General features: G+C 40.0%; 1 protein-coding gene across 1 annotated transcript in view; it reads right to left on the bottom strand.

Annotated features, from left to right (window-relative positions):
* PTPN3 (protein tyrosine phosphatase non-receptor type 3) overlaps positions 1-15656 on the bottom strand; it is a 274552-nt gene that overhangs the window by 172892 nt on the left and 86004 nt on the right. Inside the window, exons 6-8 of the mRNA XM_084619614.1 lie at positions 12939-12983; positions 10436-10488; positions 2425-2545 (exon numbers count right to left, since the gene is read on the bottom strand). Of these exons, the coding sequence (XP_084475740.1) occupies positions 2425-2545; positions 10436-10488; positions 12939-12983 (219 nt within the window). The remainder of the gene's footprint in view (positions 1-2424; positions 2546-10435; positions 10489-12938; positions 12984-15656) is intronic.

Below are 15656 nucleotides of genomic sequence, written 5' to 3'. Positions count from 1 at the left end.
CCTGGGTCTAGCTAATGTAGTATCCTGTCTCAGACACTGGCAATCACCAGATACTTCCAAGGAGGATGCAAGAAATACCACACTAAGCAGATGTGGAATAATCAGACCCTTCATGAAGGTCTCATTGGCCTTAACCCCCAAGCAGAAGGTTTCAAAGGAGGGATTAGGCCCATTAGGAAGTATGAGGTTCTTTAGTAGGCAAATCTTCCCATGGATTGTCTCCTCAATTATCAACATCTGATTGCTTCAAATGAGGCAGTTAAACTCCTTGATTATCTGTATTTTGGTGTACCTGCTGAGTTAATTACCATCAACTATTACAAATAAGTATCACAAACACCTGACTCCAGTATTTAAGTACTTAGAGAGGAGTCTGAGGAGAAAAAGGAATCTCTTTTCTCACAGGCCCCACCTTTATCCATATCCATACTGTCCATTCACTGAAAAGACTGTGGTGAGGATTTGACTTCAACCCATCCATTCAGTGCCCCTTCACAATCCTTCACTGGCAAGAGTGATTTCTAACAGTCCCCCACCATTTTCAATTAACTTACTTATATCTGCACCCAGTGTGCAGGTTTCTAGCCACACCAGTAACCCCACATTTTTGGTACAGACTGCCAGCAGGGATGGGAGAAGTCAGCTTCAGCTTGTCCACTCAAAGTGAACAACAGCCCTGATTAGCAGTTGCCTTTGACAGGTAGAGCCAATAATCCCTTACAGTTTGGGTGTTACCTCACTTGTGCCCAGGGTTTGGCTGTCTGACTACTCCCAATATTCCATGCCAAGGGCCTGGAGATGTCAATAGGGGAGGGAGTAGACAAAGTGCAGGACAGTACCAAAGAGGAACTGCCAGAACCCTTGGGTCTACGGCCTAGATCCTTGAACTAAGAGAAGAGCTGCTGTGAAAAAGCTGTTCCCTGTGGTACAGAAGCAACGTACAGGGGCTGTGATGCAGCACATAGGCTTCTATGGTAGAAGACTGGAAGACACCAAGATCTTTATCATATTTCCTTCTGTGGCCTTTGTGGTCCAGTTAATTCAATCCACGCATCACAGTCTAGAAGATTCCTTCTATACGTGAGGACCAATTTTCCTTTAGTGTTATCCATCTTCATCTAAGACACTAATATTCAATGGATGCAAGACTTCTTTTTTCACTTAAAGTGAATTAAATACCTTCCCCTTCCTACCCAACTAATGCTTGCTAGTTACACCTCACCAAACAAGCAACGCACAATTAAAAGGGTAAAAAGTGACAGATAGATTCAAATTTTTATTTTTGAAGGACCTTTACATTTTTTATTTTTGCCTAGAAGACTGAACTTAATTATAATTTAGTTCAATTTGAAGTATTTGTTATGAAAAAGGACATAAAGATTAAAAAGTAAGCCAAATTTTAAATTTGATTTTAGATGAACTTTAAGTAGTCAGAAAATTAAAAAGATATTGTAGTGGTTTTTTTCCTGTGTGTTGCAGTCTAAAGGAGAAAACTTTAAAAGAGAAATACAAAGTACTATGCATAATGTAGCACGGAAGTTAACTACTGTCCTGAAAATATCCTCTTTCCTGACTCCTGACCAACAGACTTCCCTTAAAGATACTCAATCCTGATAGCAAATCTCAACCGTCACACATTAAAATCCATTCAACGCATCTCTGAGATTAAAACAAAAATGGAAAATTTCATCTCAAAAGTAATCTAAACAAGTTATGAAAACAAAAAGAAGTCACAATGTAAATTAGAATTCTAACTTCACTCTAGTCAAACATTTGCTAATGCCTTTAATAACTATCAATACAGTACTAGCTGTGTTAGTAACATACATATAGTCAATAAAAATGTTTCCCCACTTAACCCACACAGCAAACTTCAGCAGATATGTCAAAGGAATCAAGAAATCTAGCCACAGAATACATGCATACCCAATGCATTTTTTGACTAATAACTAACAGCCATAATGATACAAAACATTAAAATGACATATCTGGACAGCTGTAATTAGCTACCACCTTTTCTCTCTTAAACAGAAAACCCACAAATTATTCATGCTTTCCATAGCCTGATGAGAATCCCACAGGATTCTGATCATGGTCCAAAGGCCTCTAAAAAGGAGCTCTCAAAGAAATGCCCTCAATGTCTACCTGACACCAACATTAATTTATTATACTTTAATTGAGCCACTGATTTTATATCAAGATTTGTTTTTAAAATTAACTTATGCTACATTCCTTTGTACATACGTTTTCAATACATATATTTCAAAATCAGAAAGCTTAAGCTTATTAAAAACAATATTAATGTAACATTCACCAGATTAAACTTTCAGGAACATTAACCTTCCCTCCCCTCCCAAATTTTCAACCTCATGAGGTGGAGGGGAAGGAGAGGGAATGGGAAAGATATTAAAAGTATGTGCTTACCTGTGCTGTTCATGTAGTGATTCTACTTTGGTTAAAAAATCTTCGTTCTGATCTGGTATGAAGCAATAATTTGAGAGATATCCTGAAAGATGTACTGAAGAGTTATAGTCTCCAAACTGAGCTGTTAGGGGAAAAAAAACACATGCACAGAAAGGTTTCATAGATAGCCATAGTCTCATGTAAATACTGTTTATGGGAACTCCCCCCTCCACACTACATGGCATATTAACCAAAAGTAAGTACAGTTGTGGAAAACTGCAAGAATTAAAGATTATTTCTCACTGACCAGTTTTGTTTAACCTATCCATACTTTTGCTTCGTACGCCATAACAGATCTTGTTAGACTGGACATATTGCACCAGCAAAGAATATAACCATGTAAAATGTCACAGATGAAACAGAACTGTCTAAATCAGGAAAATCAAACTGAGCCGATTTGATGTGTGTGGCCCCATTACAGATAAAGAATCTGCAGAATGAAAATTCATTTTTTTAAATGTCTTGTATTTAAAACTATAAAGAAAATCTTCCAAACTTTAACTAACGTTGTTTTGTCCCATTATAACTACCGAGTTGTTATTTATCCATCTCCATCTTAACTGAGGGTTTAAGTTCGTCATGATAACCAATTCTTAATTTGTGCATGGATTTACAACAATCATATATGCACAAATGGCCAAATAAACAAAGGATAGAGACAGTGTTCTATACAAGTGCCCATAATAATATTTTCCCACTGAGTGATGCTGAATACAACAGTAAAGTCAAAAATGGACATATTTTCTAGCAATGGGATATCTGCTATAAATTGAAAGACAGCATATGGCCCTAACTTTGTAGCCTCAGTCCATGGACAAAAGTCAAAGATGTAACTCAGCCCTTTCCACAAAATAAGTTTGACACCCTTTGTCTAAAGAGCACCCTTTATGGATAGGAAGTAAGAATTTGTTATGTTTTTTTGTTGTTGTTTTGGTGTTTTGTTTTGATTCAAGCACCTACCTGCTGCTAAAAGAATTACCTAGAACTAATTTCAATGGAATTCCAAGTTCACAAGTACAGATGTACCCAAATGACTCCGCAGTAATGCTTTCATATGCCAATCAAAATTACTGAAGTAATGTGATACTATGCAAATAACTAGAACCTGAACTATTTTTCTTAGCACAGAACAAACAGTACTTATTATAAAACACTTAAAGCATTACAAATATAGAAAAAGTTACTTGTAAGATATTTGGTGGATAAGCACAAGAAAAATGGTCTGCATTGCAGAAGTTTCAGTATACAATAAAGCCTTGGCCAAATCACACAAATAAAGTACATTTTTCTAAATAAGACGTCATTATTTTACAAAAATTTTAAAGGCCATGAAATATGAAATGACAGGTTAGCCAAAGAATTAATATTTCTTCATAAAAGAACCTGTAGCACAACTACTGTAGGATACCTAAAACAGAGGGAATGCCAAATTTAGGAATACTGGCCAATTAAGATACGAAGGAAAAATCTCTACGCCATATGAACCTTAACTACTGAGATATAAAAGAATGAAAGCTGTCAGCACCTGGAAAAATACAGTCCCATAGCTACTTGTCAGCACCAACTGGGGTCACAACATATATTTAAATAGAAGAGAATATGAAAGGACAAACATGAAGTAATTTAGTTTGGTTACTGTAATGTTCCTACTGTCCTTTGCTCCTAAATGCCTTTGAAAGCAGCTTAATTTTTGTACTAGTTAGCAAAACACACTCTTGACAGAAAGATTCGGATTTAATGATAAATATCTAAACAAACTTTAACAATGTTTGTCAAACATTAACTCTTCCTTTGAAAGCAAACCACTCACTTGCATGAACTGTGCCAAACCAAAAAAATTCCATGTATTGCAACACATTAATGTAGATCCAGGTCAATACCCTGCACAGATGTGCACAACTAAAGGCTAAGGCTATAGAAACACAAACTTATGAACAGTTTATCCAAAGTAATATATGCTTAATAATGGTATCAAAATAAAATATGCACATTTCAGACAACTGTGTTTTGACTGGAGAGTATATTTATTTTTCCTTTCCAGCAATTAAGATTTCTCAATCTCTTCCATATAATCTCTGACCCAATATTTTTGTTTTTTTTGGGCTAAACTGAGGCTTTTTTTGTGTTTTTTCATACCAAAATTGGTTTGAAGCATATTCTTGTCAACAAGAGACTACATTGCCAAAAATAGTACATCTTAATTTTCTACTTCAAAATTTATGCTTGTGTTTCTTATTGTAATTTTACCTTCTCTAAAGAGAGCACCTATTGCTCAGTGATTCATTATGAGGTTGGGGTCTTCTAGTTCATCTTCCAAACATGTAGGCGCCTCTCCCCCCTTTCCCCCCCCTTTCTTCCTAGCTAGGGACGTCCTTGATGTCAGGCCAGCAAGGAGGCACAGGTTAGACTTGCATCTCCAACTCTCCAGACAACTGCCGTAGTTGAAGAGATTAACTGTAATAAATGCTGCTTAGTACACACTGTAGAAGAGCAGTCTCAAGCATCATCCCACATTTCTTTTTAATTATCTTTTTAATTCCATTCCAAACAATGGAAAATAATTAGGATGTTTTATCTTTCCTGCTTGTGGGCATCTGATGGTCTATGATTCATTGTAACTGGGAAGTAACCAGAAGTATAACAATCTCAACAAACATGAAGAAATCAATCTTCAAGGAAATGGAGCCAAAGGGGGTGGGATGGGATGGGATGGGGAGGGACACATACCTCTCATTTGAATGTGCACTGATCATTTAAAATGTATCTGAAAAGTTTTAATAAAGAAAAATCAAAGAAAAAAACCCTGAACCATTCATTCAAAAAGCCATACTAAACAAGGAGAGCACACCTATTTAATAGTGCTCAGTCAACAAATGCAATAAAGACCAAATAGCCAAGTGGCAAATTCCTTGGAGGAACCCTTAAGATAATATGCCTCACAAGTAACATGGTTGTGAGAGTCCTCAACGAGGTAAAAGGATCTTTTACAAACATTTAAAGGCCTGAAAAATTCCTGTGTGTCTGTCTATATATATAGTGGATATGGATGCTTTGTGGCCCTGGCCTCCCATGTAATCCTAAAAATGATTCAGATTTTCTCCAAGGTTTAGTTTTGTATAAAATAATTTAACTGCTTGGTTAAAGTGTGTAACAGTTTCTCTTGGTTGTTGAAAGGCTTAGGTCATACACAAGGTAGATAAAAGGACTTGGGAAGGGGGGTGGAGAGAAGAGGAAGGGCAAATAGATTTGTAATCTGGAATGTTGCTGTAGCTGTGTTGGTTCCAGAATATTAGAAGACAGACACAGTGGATGAGGTAATATCTTTTATTGGACCAACTTCTTTTGATGAGAGAGACAAGCTTTCAAGCTACACAGAGCTCTTCTTCAGGTCCAAAGAAGAGCTCTGTGTAGCTCAAAAGCTTGTATCTCTCATCAAGAGAAGTTGGTTCAATAAAAATTACTTCACCCACCTTGTCTCTCTAAACAGATTTGTAGACAGTTTCTAGATTTGAGCAAGAAGTCCATGAACTTTCAGGAACATCGATGCTCCTCAGGCTCAGTACCTCAGCTGCTGGAAGCCTTCGTGTTTGAGCAGACCTTTGAAAAGAAGGTCCCAGCAGACCAGGAATCCAAAGATGCTCAAGTGACAAAACTATGGAGAATTATGAGTGAGTGGGTGACTATGTTTCTGTTAGTAAACTGAGAATTTCATTATTCTCATTCTTCTAGGTGTAATTTATGTCCAGTCAGCCAGCATGTAGATTTACCCAAATGTAATTGAAAGATGAAGGAAGTGGTCTTGAAAAATCTATGAACAAATTCCTTTGGGACTATTTCAAGAGATTTTCTGTCTGATGTGGATTGTTAAGAATTCTTTGGGATTAAGCCATTGGGGCTGGAAATTTCCTTTAGGAAAAGGTAAATCCTGATGTGGAAGGCTTGAAAAATGTTCGAAGAAACTCCTCTTTTACTATTTCTAAGATACTAAGGGAAAAGATTGTTAAAGACATAGGACTTGGAAGGCCTTGGGGTTTATTTTCTTTTTTAGTCATGTTATACTAACACATTTTATTGAAAGCTTCAGCTAATCACCTCAACTATGGTAGAGCAATCTCCAATCTACTGGGCTGCATAGCCTCAGTCGTAAAGAGCTCTGTTGCTGCTGCTTCAGTGACAGCACTTTCTTGTGCCCCAGGCTATGACCCCCTTTAAAGGAAAGGTGGGCAAACTCCGGTCCGTAGGACCGGCCTACCCGGCCCTTGAGCTACCAGCCAGGGAGGCTAGCCTCTGGCCTCTCCCCGCTGTCCCCCCTCCCCCGCAGCCTCATCTCACCACGCCGCCAGCACCATGGCCCGCCGCTCCTGCCGGGCAGCATGGCAGCGAGCTTCTGCTGCTCTGAGCGGCATGGTAAGGGGGCAGAGAGTGGGGCAGTTGGATAAGGGGTAGAAGGTCCAGGGAGCAGTCAAGGAACAGGGAGCGGTTGGATGGGGTGGAGGCAGTCAGGTGACGGGAAACAGGGGGGGTTGGATAGGAGTGGGAGTCCCGGGGGGGGGGGGGTGTCTGTCAGGGGGTAGGGCAGTCAGAGAACAGTGGGCTGTTGGATAGGGTGGAGGTTCGGGTGGGGGGTAGTCGGGGACAAGGAGCAGGGGGTAGTTGGATAGGCATTGGAGTCCTGGAGGCCTGTCAGGGGGTGGAGGCGTAGATAGGGGTTGGGACAGTCAGGGGACAGGGAACGGGGGGGTGGGGTCCCAGGGGGCAGTTAGGGGACAAGAAGCAGGGCTTTTTGGGGAGGCACAGTCCTCCCTTAAAGGGACAGGGAGTGTCTTTTTTAAAATGTATTTGCAGAGGAAAGAGATACTAAAGGGGGAACAAGAAAATCTCTGACGATATGGTTTTAAAACTGGGCAATCTCCTTCCTTAACACTGACATTTTACTGCATGATCATAGTCATTCAGATTGTCCAGTGGAGTTGGCAGACAAATGACAAGTTGAGAGTTGCTGGCAGGCCCAAAAAGTGATAGTCTAACTGCTCTGCAGTGGAAGAAAACTGGCAGGAGAGATATTTAAACTACCTCTAACCTGCAGATTTTAGCTATTTGGGTGGTCTGCTGCCATGAAAGACTGGCACAACATGTGCTTGGCTAGACTGTTGAAGATAGAAATTGGTAGGTGTAAAAGGAATGTGAGGCCACGCTGACCTGATCCACACAACTGAGAAAGCCTGAAATAGAACAGACGCAGCACATGGAATTTTCAGGCAGTCATAGAAGAGCAGAAACTGGTTCCATATCTTGGGAATTCAAACGACCTGAGTGCATCTACCCTCCCTTTGTTATTTTAATTATGATTTCAGTTTCAGAGCTAGTGGGCGTCAGAGCTGCCCTCTGGAAGAAACCCTGATCAAAAGCTTGAAGAAGCAGGGTTTGAGATAGCACTCACAGGGACTGAGAATTGAAGCTAAAGCCTCCCCTGGAATAACTGGGAAAAGAAACCACCTAACTCTGGCATCCTAGGGGGTCCAATGCCATGGACTTTTCTTACCCCTCTGACTTACCTGCGTCTCAGAAGCACTCCTGAACTCCCTTCTTCCAGCTGAGAAAAATAGCAAGTGCCAATGTCTTATTGTTTTTTAAAAAACAAACATATCCTGCTGATGGACTTCTGGCCCAAGTAACCTAAGGTTTGAATGTCATTTCTACAGAGTGGGAGAGGAATGAATGGTGAAGGACAATGGAGCCAGCCTCGGAGAAAATTAAAAAAAACAAACAAAAAAAACCACCACATCACCTTCTGCTTGGAAAAAGGAAGCAGAACTCTAGAGAAACCTCCTGCTTCTCCAAGCAAGGGTGGGAGACTGGAGAGCTGGAGATGTAAGCACTACTTTGTACAACTCCTTCTGCGGACTCATTGAGAAATTAGGAGCAAGAGTGAAAAGAAAGAGGCACCTCTGTTCTTAGAAGATATGGAGGAAGAACTCAGTCACAATGAATCACAATTTAAAGCACTCATTACAACAATTTATTCCTTGGATTGGGGCCTTATTATAAGAACTGACAGCAGAAGCAGCAGTAGATCATCTACATGCGATTTTAAATAAAAGCCAACTGTGTAGGACAATCCATTACATTTAACTTTCTAGAACTTTGTGGGCAATAATCTTAGTTTACAACATAAATAGAAAAATAGGGCAGGATGTGGAATTTGAAACGTGTTCTTTAATTGAACTCATGAGTAATAAATTATTTTAACATATTTGAAGAAAATTACATCTCACTAGTGATTGCTTTTAAGAAAGAAGAAATTCAAGAGGTGCTGAATATAAATGTGCAATATATAATGTTCAACATAAATTCAACAACTTTAAAAGTAACAATAATTAATCTGCATGTCCCTTATATCTAAAGAACAGTCTTTGTAGTTATGATAAATCATACAGTCACATCAACTAACCTGACAACCATACAGACTGTTCTACTCTCCTGTAATTTTTACTACCATCAAACAAAGCTAAGTGCAGCATAACCAAAAGGCAATGTATCAGAACAGTTTTATTTTAGAACTTCACTACTAAAGCCAAACTACTATGAAAAGGCAATACATAGAAACAATTGGTTTTCCAGAAGCATGATCTATTCCAGGCTACCACAACTACAGCACTGAGTGGTTAGAAACATTTACAAAACTGAACAAATTATATTTTACATGTGGAAAAAAAAGAGACCACTACTTAAATGAAATAATTTCCTATACAAGAAGTCCTGTGAAAAAGAAATGAAAATGTAAAAATAAATATAAAACTTAACACATCATGGAAACTCAGAGACAACGGCCACACGTTTTTAACCAACAATTAAAACTGCAAGATCAATCTCCTCCGTACACAAGAAATAATGCATGAGGAAATTGCAGCTGAAAAGTCATAGTAGTTTAGCAAGAAATGAGTCAAACTGGGCTAACCAATGGCAGTTCAAGCAAGAAACTTTTCCCCCTTAAAGGCTGCTATCTTGTACTCTAGAATCTCAGTTTTCATTTAGAAGATAGTTAAATTAAAATCCAAAACTGAAATGACAATAGTTTACAATATCTATTCTCAGATAAAAACCATAATCAGTAATCTATATATCATTATAGAATAATGATCTATTCAGTAAAAATAATGGAAGCCGATTAGCAAGACAATAGACATGTATTTTATTTGTTAGGGCAGTATTTTCCCTTATTATTAGGATGCCCCGTATTTTGCTGAACCCAGAGGCTCACAGAATGAACATGCAGCACAAGCAGCAACAGAAACTCTAGTAGCTTACAAAAGAAAATGAAGGAGGAAAACAACTTTTCTACTGGGAACATCACTGTCTACAAATGGCAGGGCTATTTTATTATATAGATACAAGGGAAAAACCCAAATATGCTAGAAAAATCATATATACTCTAGTCTGCACACTGTACTCGTACCATTAACCATCCCCTTCCCCCAGCAACATAAACCTTCCTTCCTCTTTAATTGCCCTTCTGTATACACTGCTTTATGAAATACCTCCTCACACCCTTAGTTAATTCATATTAGCTTTCCTGGACATTCCTGTGTAGAAAAACCCTTAGAGTGAAAATATGTTCTAGACCAATTCATACTGTAAGTTTTATATGGAACATAAATGAGGACACTGATTATTTCTAATTCTTGAATCAATCTAATATTTTCTATAGCACAGATTTAATGAGCATGCTACCTCTATCTAGTGAAACTGCCCTAGGCATCCAAGTATAGAGTACTGGTCATTTATTTTTTCCTTCCAAGTAGCTCCTTAATCCTTCTTTACAATGCATCAACTTCAGTAACAATTTTATCCAAGAGGATAGGTAAAGGAAGTCTTCTGCACTGGAGTTATCAATACAGCTCAGTGGAAGGTAAAGCACAGCTCAATGATGGTCAAATATTTTACCAGACAAGAAAGATCTGTCATTACTTACACTGTACGGCATAAGATGCAAGGACAACAGCAGAATTAAGAGGGCATAACAACCTGAGAAAAGAGAAAAACAGGTGTTTTTTTATATATGTGTGTGTGTGTGTACACAGAGATATACACACACACTTAAACACAGCATAAATAGGTAGAATATGAACCATTTCTCTGCAATCAATGTATTTCGTAATGTTTATATTAATCTTCAGCAAATCTCACTGATTTTTTTTTAAACAAAAGACAATAGTCATAGCATAGTAGGGTGATGAAAGCAAGTTGTATAACAGCTCATTAATGGAATGGAAATAACGTGTCTTAAATGGATATTTCATATCCTTGGATGCTTATTCTGGAAAGGGAAAAGGAAGGAAAGATTTTTTTGCTCTGGATATAACTTTAATAACTGCAGTCTAGTATTTTTAACATGAGACATGAACATTAAAATTAGCCAAGTGCACAAATGCAGCTCTGACCTAGAGTCTATACAGAACTTGCTACCAATTTTTAAAGACAACAGGTAATTAAGATAAAAGGTTTGGACCACAATTTAGACTTTTCCATCGATGCACAAGACTGACAGAAGGACATCGGAGCCTTCTAACTTATGCCTACCAAGCAGGGACTACGTACAAATGAAGTCCATGAAATCTCCTGAGGACAGGGACTGTTCTCTACTAGGACCATCTGAGAGTTAGAGGAATGTGGCAGGCCATGGAAGGCAGAGCATGCACCACACCCTTAAGGGGTGGTACAAGTCACCATGCTACTCCCTCCACAAAGGAGATCTACTTTTGAAGCACAGACAACTTGTGCCTCCTGATACTGTGGGGGTACAACGTATATAGAGGGACATGTGATTGCCCCTCGTGTCGCCTCTGGAAGAAACTTCCAGCCCCACCTCCCTGGGTCAGGGCAGCCAATTCCATGGGTTCCTGAGGGGCTGGGGCCACAGGAGCAGGTGCCTCTGAGCCTGGCTGGGGCTGGCCCTGGCCCAGGAAACTCACGGAGTCAGAGATACCACAGGAGGGGATCCCAGGGGCATGGGAAATGCCCCTACCTCCAGCTGAGCAGAGGCAAGGGAACCTGCTTCCAGTGCTTTCCCCAGCGACCTCCTGCCCTGCACCCAGCCCAGGGACCACCCTGCTCTCCCCATCCTACCAGAATACCTGCAGGGAGTGAAGGGGGCTCTGCCTTTCTCCCACTGCGCCTCCCCGACACATTTCCAGCTCCCTCAACCCCTCTCCGTGACAGCCAGGCCTGAGCAGGAGCAGGATGGAGCCCCTTCTCAGGCCGACTGAAGGTGGCCACTCCGGGTCGCTGCCTCTGTGCAATGCAGCAGCTGCCTGAGAGTGAACCCAGCTGGGGAGGCAGCAGCAGCAGCCCTCCCCCTCCACTCCCTGCCCGGGCCCACCTGCTGGGGACAGGGACCAAGCAAGCTGGAAATGTGGCAGGAGTGGGGAGGCCTTCGTTTCCTGTAAGTGGTGCAGCAGGCTGTCAAGGTCCATGCAGGGGAGGAGAGGCGCCTCTCCCCTGGTCCCAGCCTCGGAGCTGCCATGACCAGGGGAAGAGGTGCCTCTTCCTCAGTCCCAGCCTCAGAGCTACCATGGCCGGGGAGAAGCGCCTCTCCCCTGGATCTGGGCTGCTCCCACAAGAGACAGCTGGGGGGGAGTCCTCTCTCCCTGGTGCAGCCCCAGGGTAGTCTGAACCCCAAATCCCTCATCCCCGATCCACCCCAGAGCCCGCACCCCCAGTCTGAGCCCTCACCCCTCTGCACCCCAACTCTCTGCCCCAGCCCTGAGCTCCCTCCCACACTCCGAACCCCTCGGCCCCATCCCCACCACACATCACCTACATATTGGAACACACAAAATTAATTCCACACATGGATGTAAAAAATTAGAGGGAACATTGGGGGTGGCTCTGGCTTGCTCAGTCCATATCCACAGCAGCCATGCCTGGGAGGAGAGCAGAGGGGAAGGGCCACTGCCGCCTCCCCAACCGGGTTCTCACAGGCACTCGCTGCGCTGCACAGAGCAGTGATCCAAGCGGCTACCCTCAGCCAGCATAAGAAGTGGCTTCGTCCTGCCCCTTCTGCTCTCTGCCTGGGCTTGGCTACCAGAGATAGGGGCCAAATGTGCGAGGGGGCAGGTGCAGCAGGAGAAGGACAGAGCCCCTCTCCCTCACCCGGCAAGCAGATATCTCGGGGGGGGTGGGGGGGGCACCTCGCCCCCACCACACACCACCTATGTGAAGCACAATGCCCACTGGAGCTCAAATGAGGCAGTTTCCTCTGGCACAGTCACAACATGGGTTGCTCCTTTATAGAACCAACTAGCTCTATAGATGTTAGTAACATTGTCATTTGCCTGCTTTTGTAAAGCAATATTCAATTAAGAACATTTTTATGATAGCAAAAAATCTACTCAAACAGATTTTTTTCTCCTTGACTGTTCCTTTTTATGTCCAGCTATTGAAGAAAGATGACTTCATTAAGAACTTTTCATTACCTTCCTTCCAAAATATCTGTCTTCAGTTGTAAGAAGAATAAATGCCTAGAAAACAGAATTTGGAAGAGTTGATTCATGTTCAAATATCAGATTTAATAATTTCTAAGAAATCTATATATAACCTTAAGCTTTATGCATGTATTTACAAAAAACTATATGTACACAAGCCTGCTTGGATATTCCTGTAAATCTTTAACTATGTGAATGCTCACTGTCATTCACAAGAATTACGGTCTTTTGTAGTTCCTATTAAAAGTCAGTTCCAATCTTTAATTAAGTTAAAGGGTCACTATTAAATGATGAAAGATTTCCTTAGATTCACGTACTAAACGCACTGCCTCCAAAGTGCCCCCACTTCGTCTCAGGAGACGAGAGCCAGTGATCAAAAGTTAACTCAGTCTTCTGCATGAAATTGCAGAATAAACCATTAGAAAATGGGGCTTGCCTAGCTCCCATGAATTCTGATTTGAGATCCAATCATCTGTTGAATCTGTGGATCAAACATCTTCTTTATAACAAATTATTGGTTGAAAGAGTTCATTCGTAAAGTAGTTCCAATGCCCTCATATTTAAGATTGATTCACAGGTAACTAAGATTTTCGATCCTTTCATAGTTTCTTTTTATTCGTACATTCTAGTCTCTGACAGCTACTTGTATGGCACCTCAGCTGGTATTCATTAACATTTATAAGGACAATTAATAGTGGCAGTTAGAAAGGGTCTGAACTCTACAGACATTAGCATATTCAAAAATGCAATGGTGGCTGAACCAACTTTTTATTTGATTAAGGTGAAACTCAGCGTGTGCTCTTCTTAAAGGAATAGCCATATGATGTTACTACGTTATCAAACACATAAAATGCATACTGCAAAAACATGAAGATTTATCATTCACTTATCAAGTCTGTATGCTCTGCCTGAAAATCATACATGCTTCACCTGTCAGTCAATGGATTCATAGATAAAATGCATGATGCACAATTCTGCATTTAACTATGGAAGCACTGCTTACAATTCCATAGTTAAAGATGAATTAAATTTAGCACTTAAAACTGGGATTCAACCACAGTATTATGATTTATTATTTGTATCATAGCAGCACCTGGGAGACCTAGTCATGGACCAGGACCCATTGTGACAGGCACTGAACAGACGCAGAAGAAAGAGACACTCCCTATCAGAAACAGCTTATATTTAGATTATAAAATGAGAGAGAAAAAATGGATGCAGACAGAGTGACACTGGAGTACAAGGAAACAATACGACAACATTGGTCAGCATGATAGGCAGTGGTCTCTGCACAACAGCAGCCTAGTTGTTAAGTAAATCTTAGTCTGTGACTTAAAAAAATAATTTAAAACGGGTTCTTTAATAAATGCAGCACTCTGTGTCACAAAATATTTTTGTCCTTATTGATTTCAGAAACAAAACAGACTCTTCAAAACTTCCCATGTAGTAAAAACTCACTGAAATCTTGTGCAACTTAGCCTCACTCCCATTCAAAATAAACACCATCTCACATTGTTTCTAAGAAGGGCTTTGCTATACAGTGACACCAAAAGTAATTTTTTTTGTATGAATAGGTCTTTAAAAATCAGTTTAATCTAATCTAGGACTACAAACACTTATGCATTTATAGTTGTATGGGTATTGTATGGCATCACTATAGAACTGAGTTAAGGTTGTCTGAGTGCCTTCACTGTTCACTTCCAAATCTCAATATGTTTTGATTCTTTTATATAACCATAACTCTGAATTTCTTGGGTTTATGATGATTGGTTTGGGGATGATTTCAACATCACTTTAGTGTTTTTACCATGGAGCATACATATCAGTAATTTAAAAGTTTTAGTGTGGGAATACTGTATAATTGTTTACTTACATAAGGAAAACTACTCCTACTTCTTCTTATTACAAATGGCAGTTATTTTGTGCTTTAATTATTTTCATTCTAGCTCAAACCTGAGAGGCTATGAACACCTATAAGGCCCATTGATTGGAAGTTCCAGGTGTTAAAGGTCAGCCAGGATTACATCATTTGTGAAGAACATATCTTATTTATTGCATATTCTAATTACATTAAGAAATTAGGTTTAATGTGATAGTGCTATGTGGCATAAACATTTCCCATATTCTACCGAGAGCTTCAGTGCTAACATAAACCATGCAACGGATATAACATTGAACACTTGGTTTCTACTGTTCTCATAAAATTTAGAGTGCTTATAGGACAAGCTCCATGGTAAGACTGCATGATTAATATTTTAAAGTGTGAAAAAACTACAAAAAGTTAAGGATCCTATATCAAAAGTAGCTACAATGTTGTACTTCATAACTGTAATGACACATCAAAATAGATAAGCTATAATAATTACATGCAAAAATAAGTTAAACTAATGTTTATATAACAATATCAGGTTTCAGAGTCACAGCCGTGTTAGTCTGTATCCACAAAAAGAAAATGAGTACTACAGCTCACGAAAGCTTATGCTCAAATAAATTTGTTAGTCTCTAAGGTGCCACAAGTCCTCCTTTTCTTATTACAATATCATGCATTTGAAATGCCTGATTTATGGTTGCCCATGAAGCCTTAATTTTACCTCTTTGTATATGCATCCTGTACACTGAATGAGACAAAGGTCTCAGACTACAAAATAGTATGTGATAATTTAATTAAAGATTGTATTAAAATGCATATGCACAAAACCAGAAAGGAGT

This window comes from Lepidochelys olivacea (genome assembly GCF_965140295.1).
Source record: "Lepidochelys olivacea isolate rLepOli2 genome assembly, chromosome: 2".
In the NCBI taxonomy this organism is placed as follows: Eukaryota; Metazoa; Chordata; order Testudines; family Cheloniidae; genus Lepidochelys; species Lepidochelys olivacea.
This window is presented reverse-complemented; position numbering and strand designations above follow the sequence as displayed.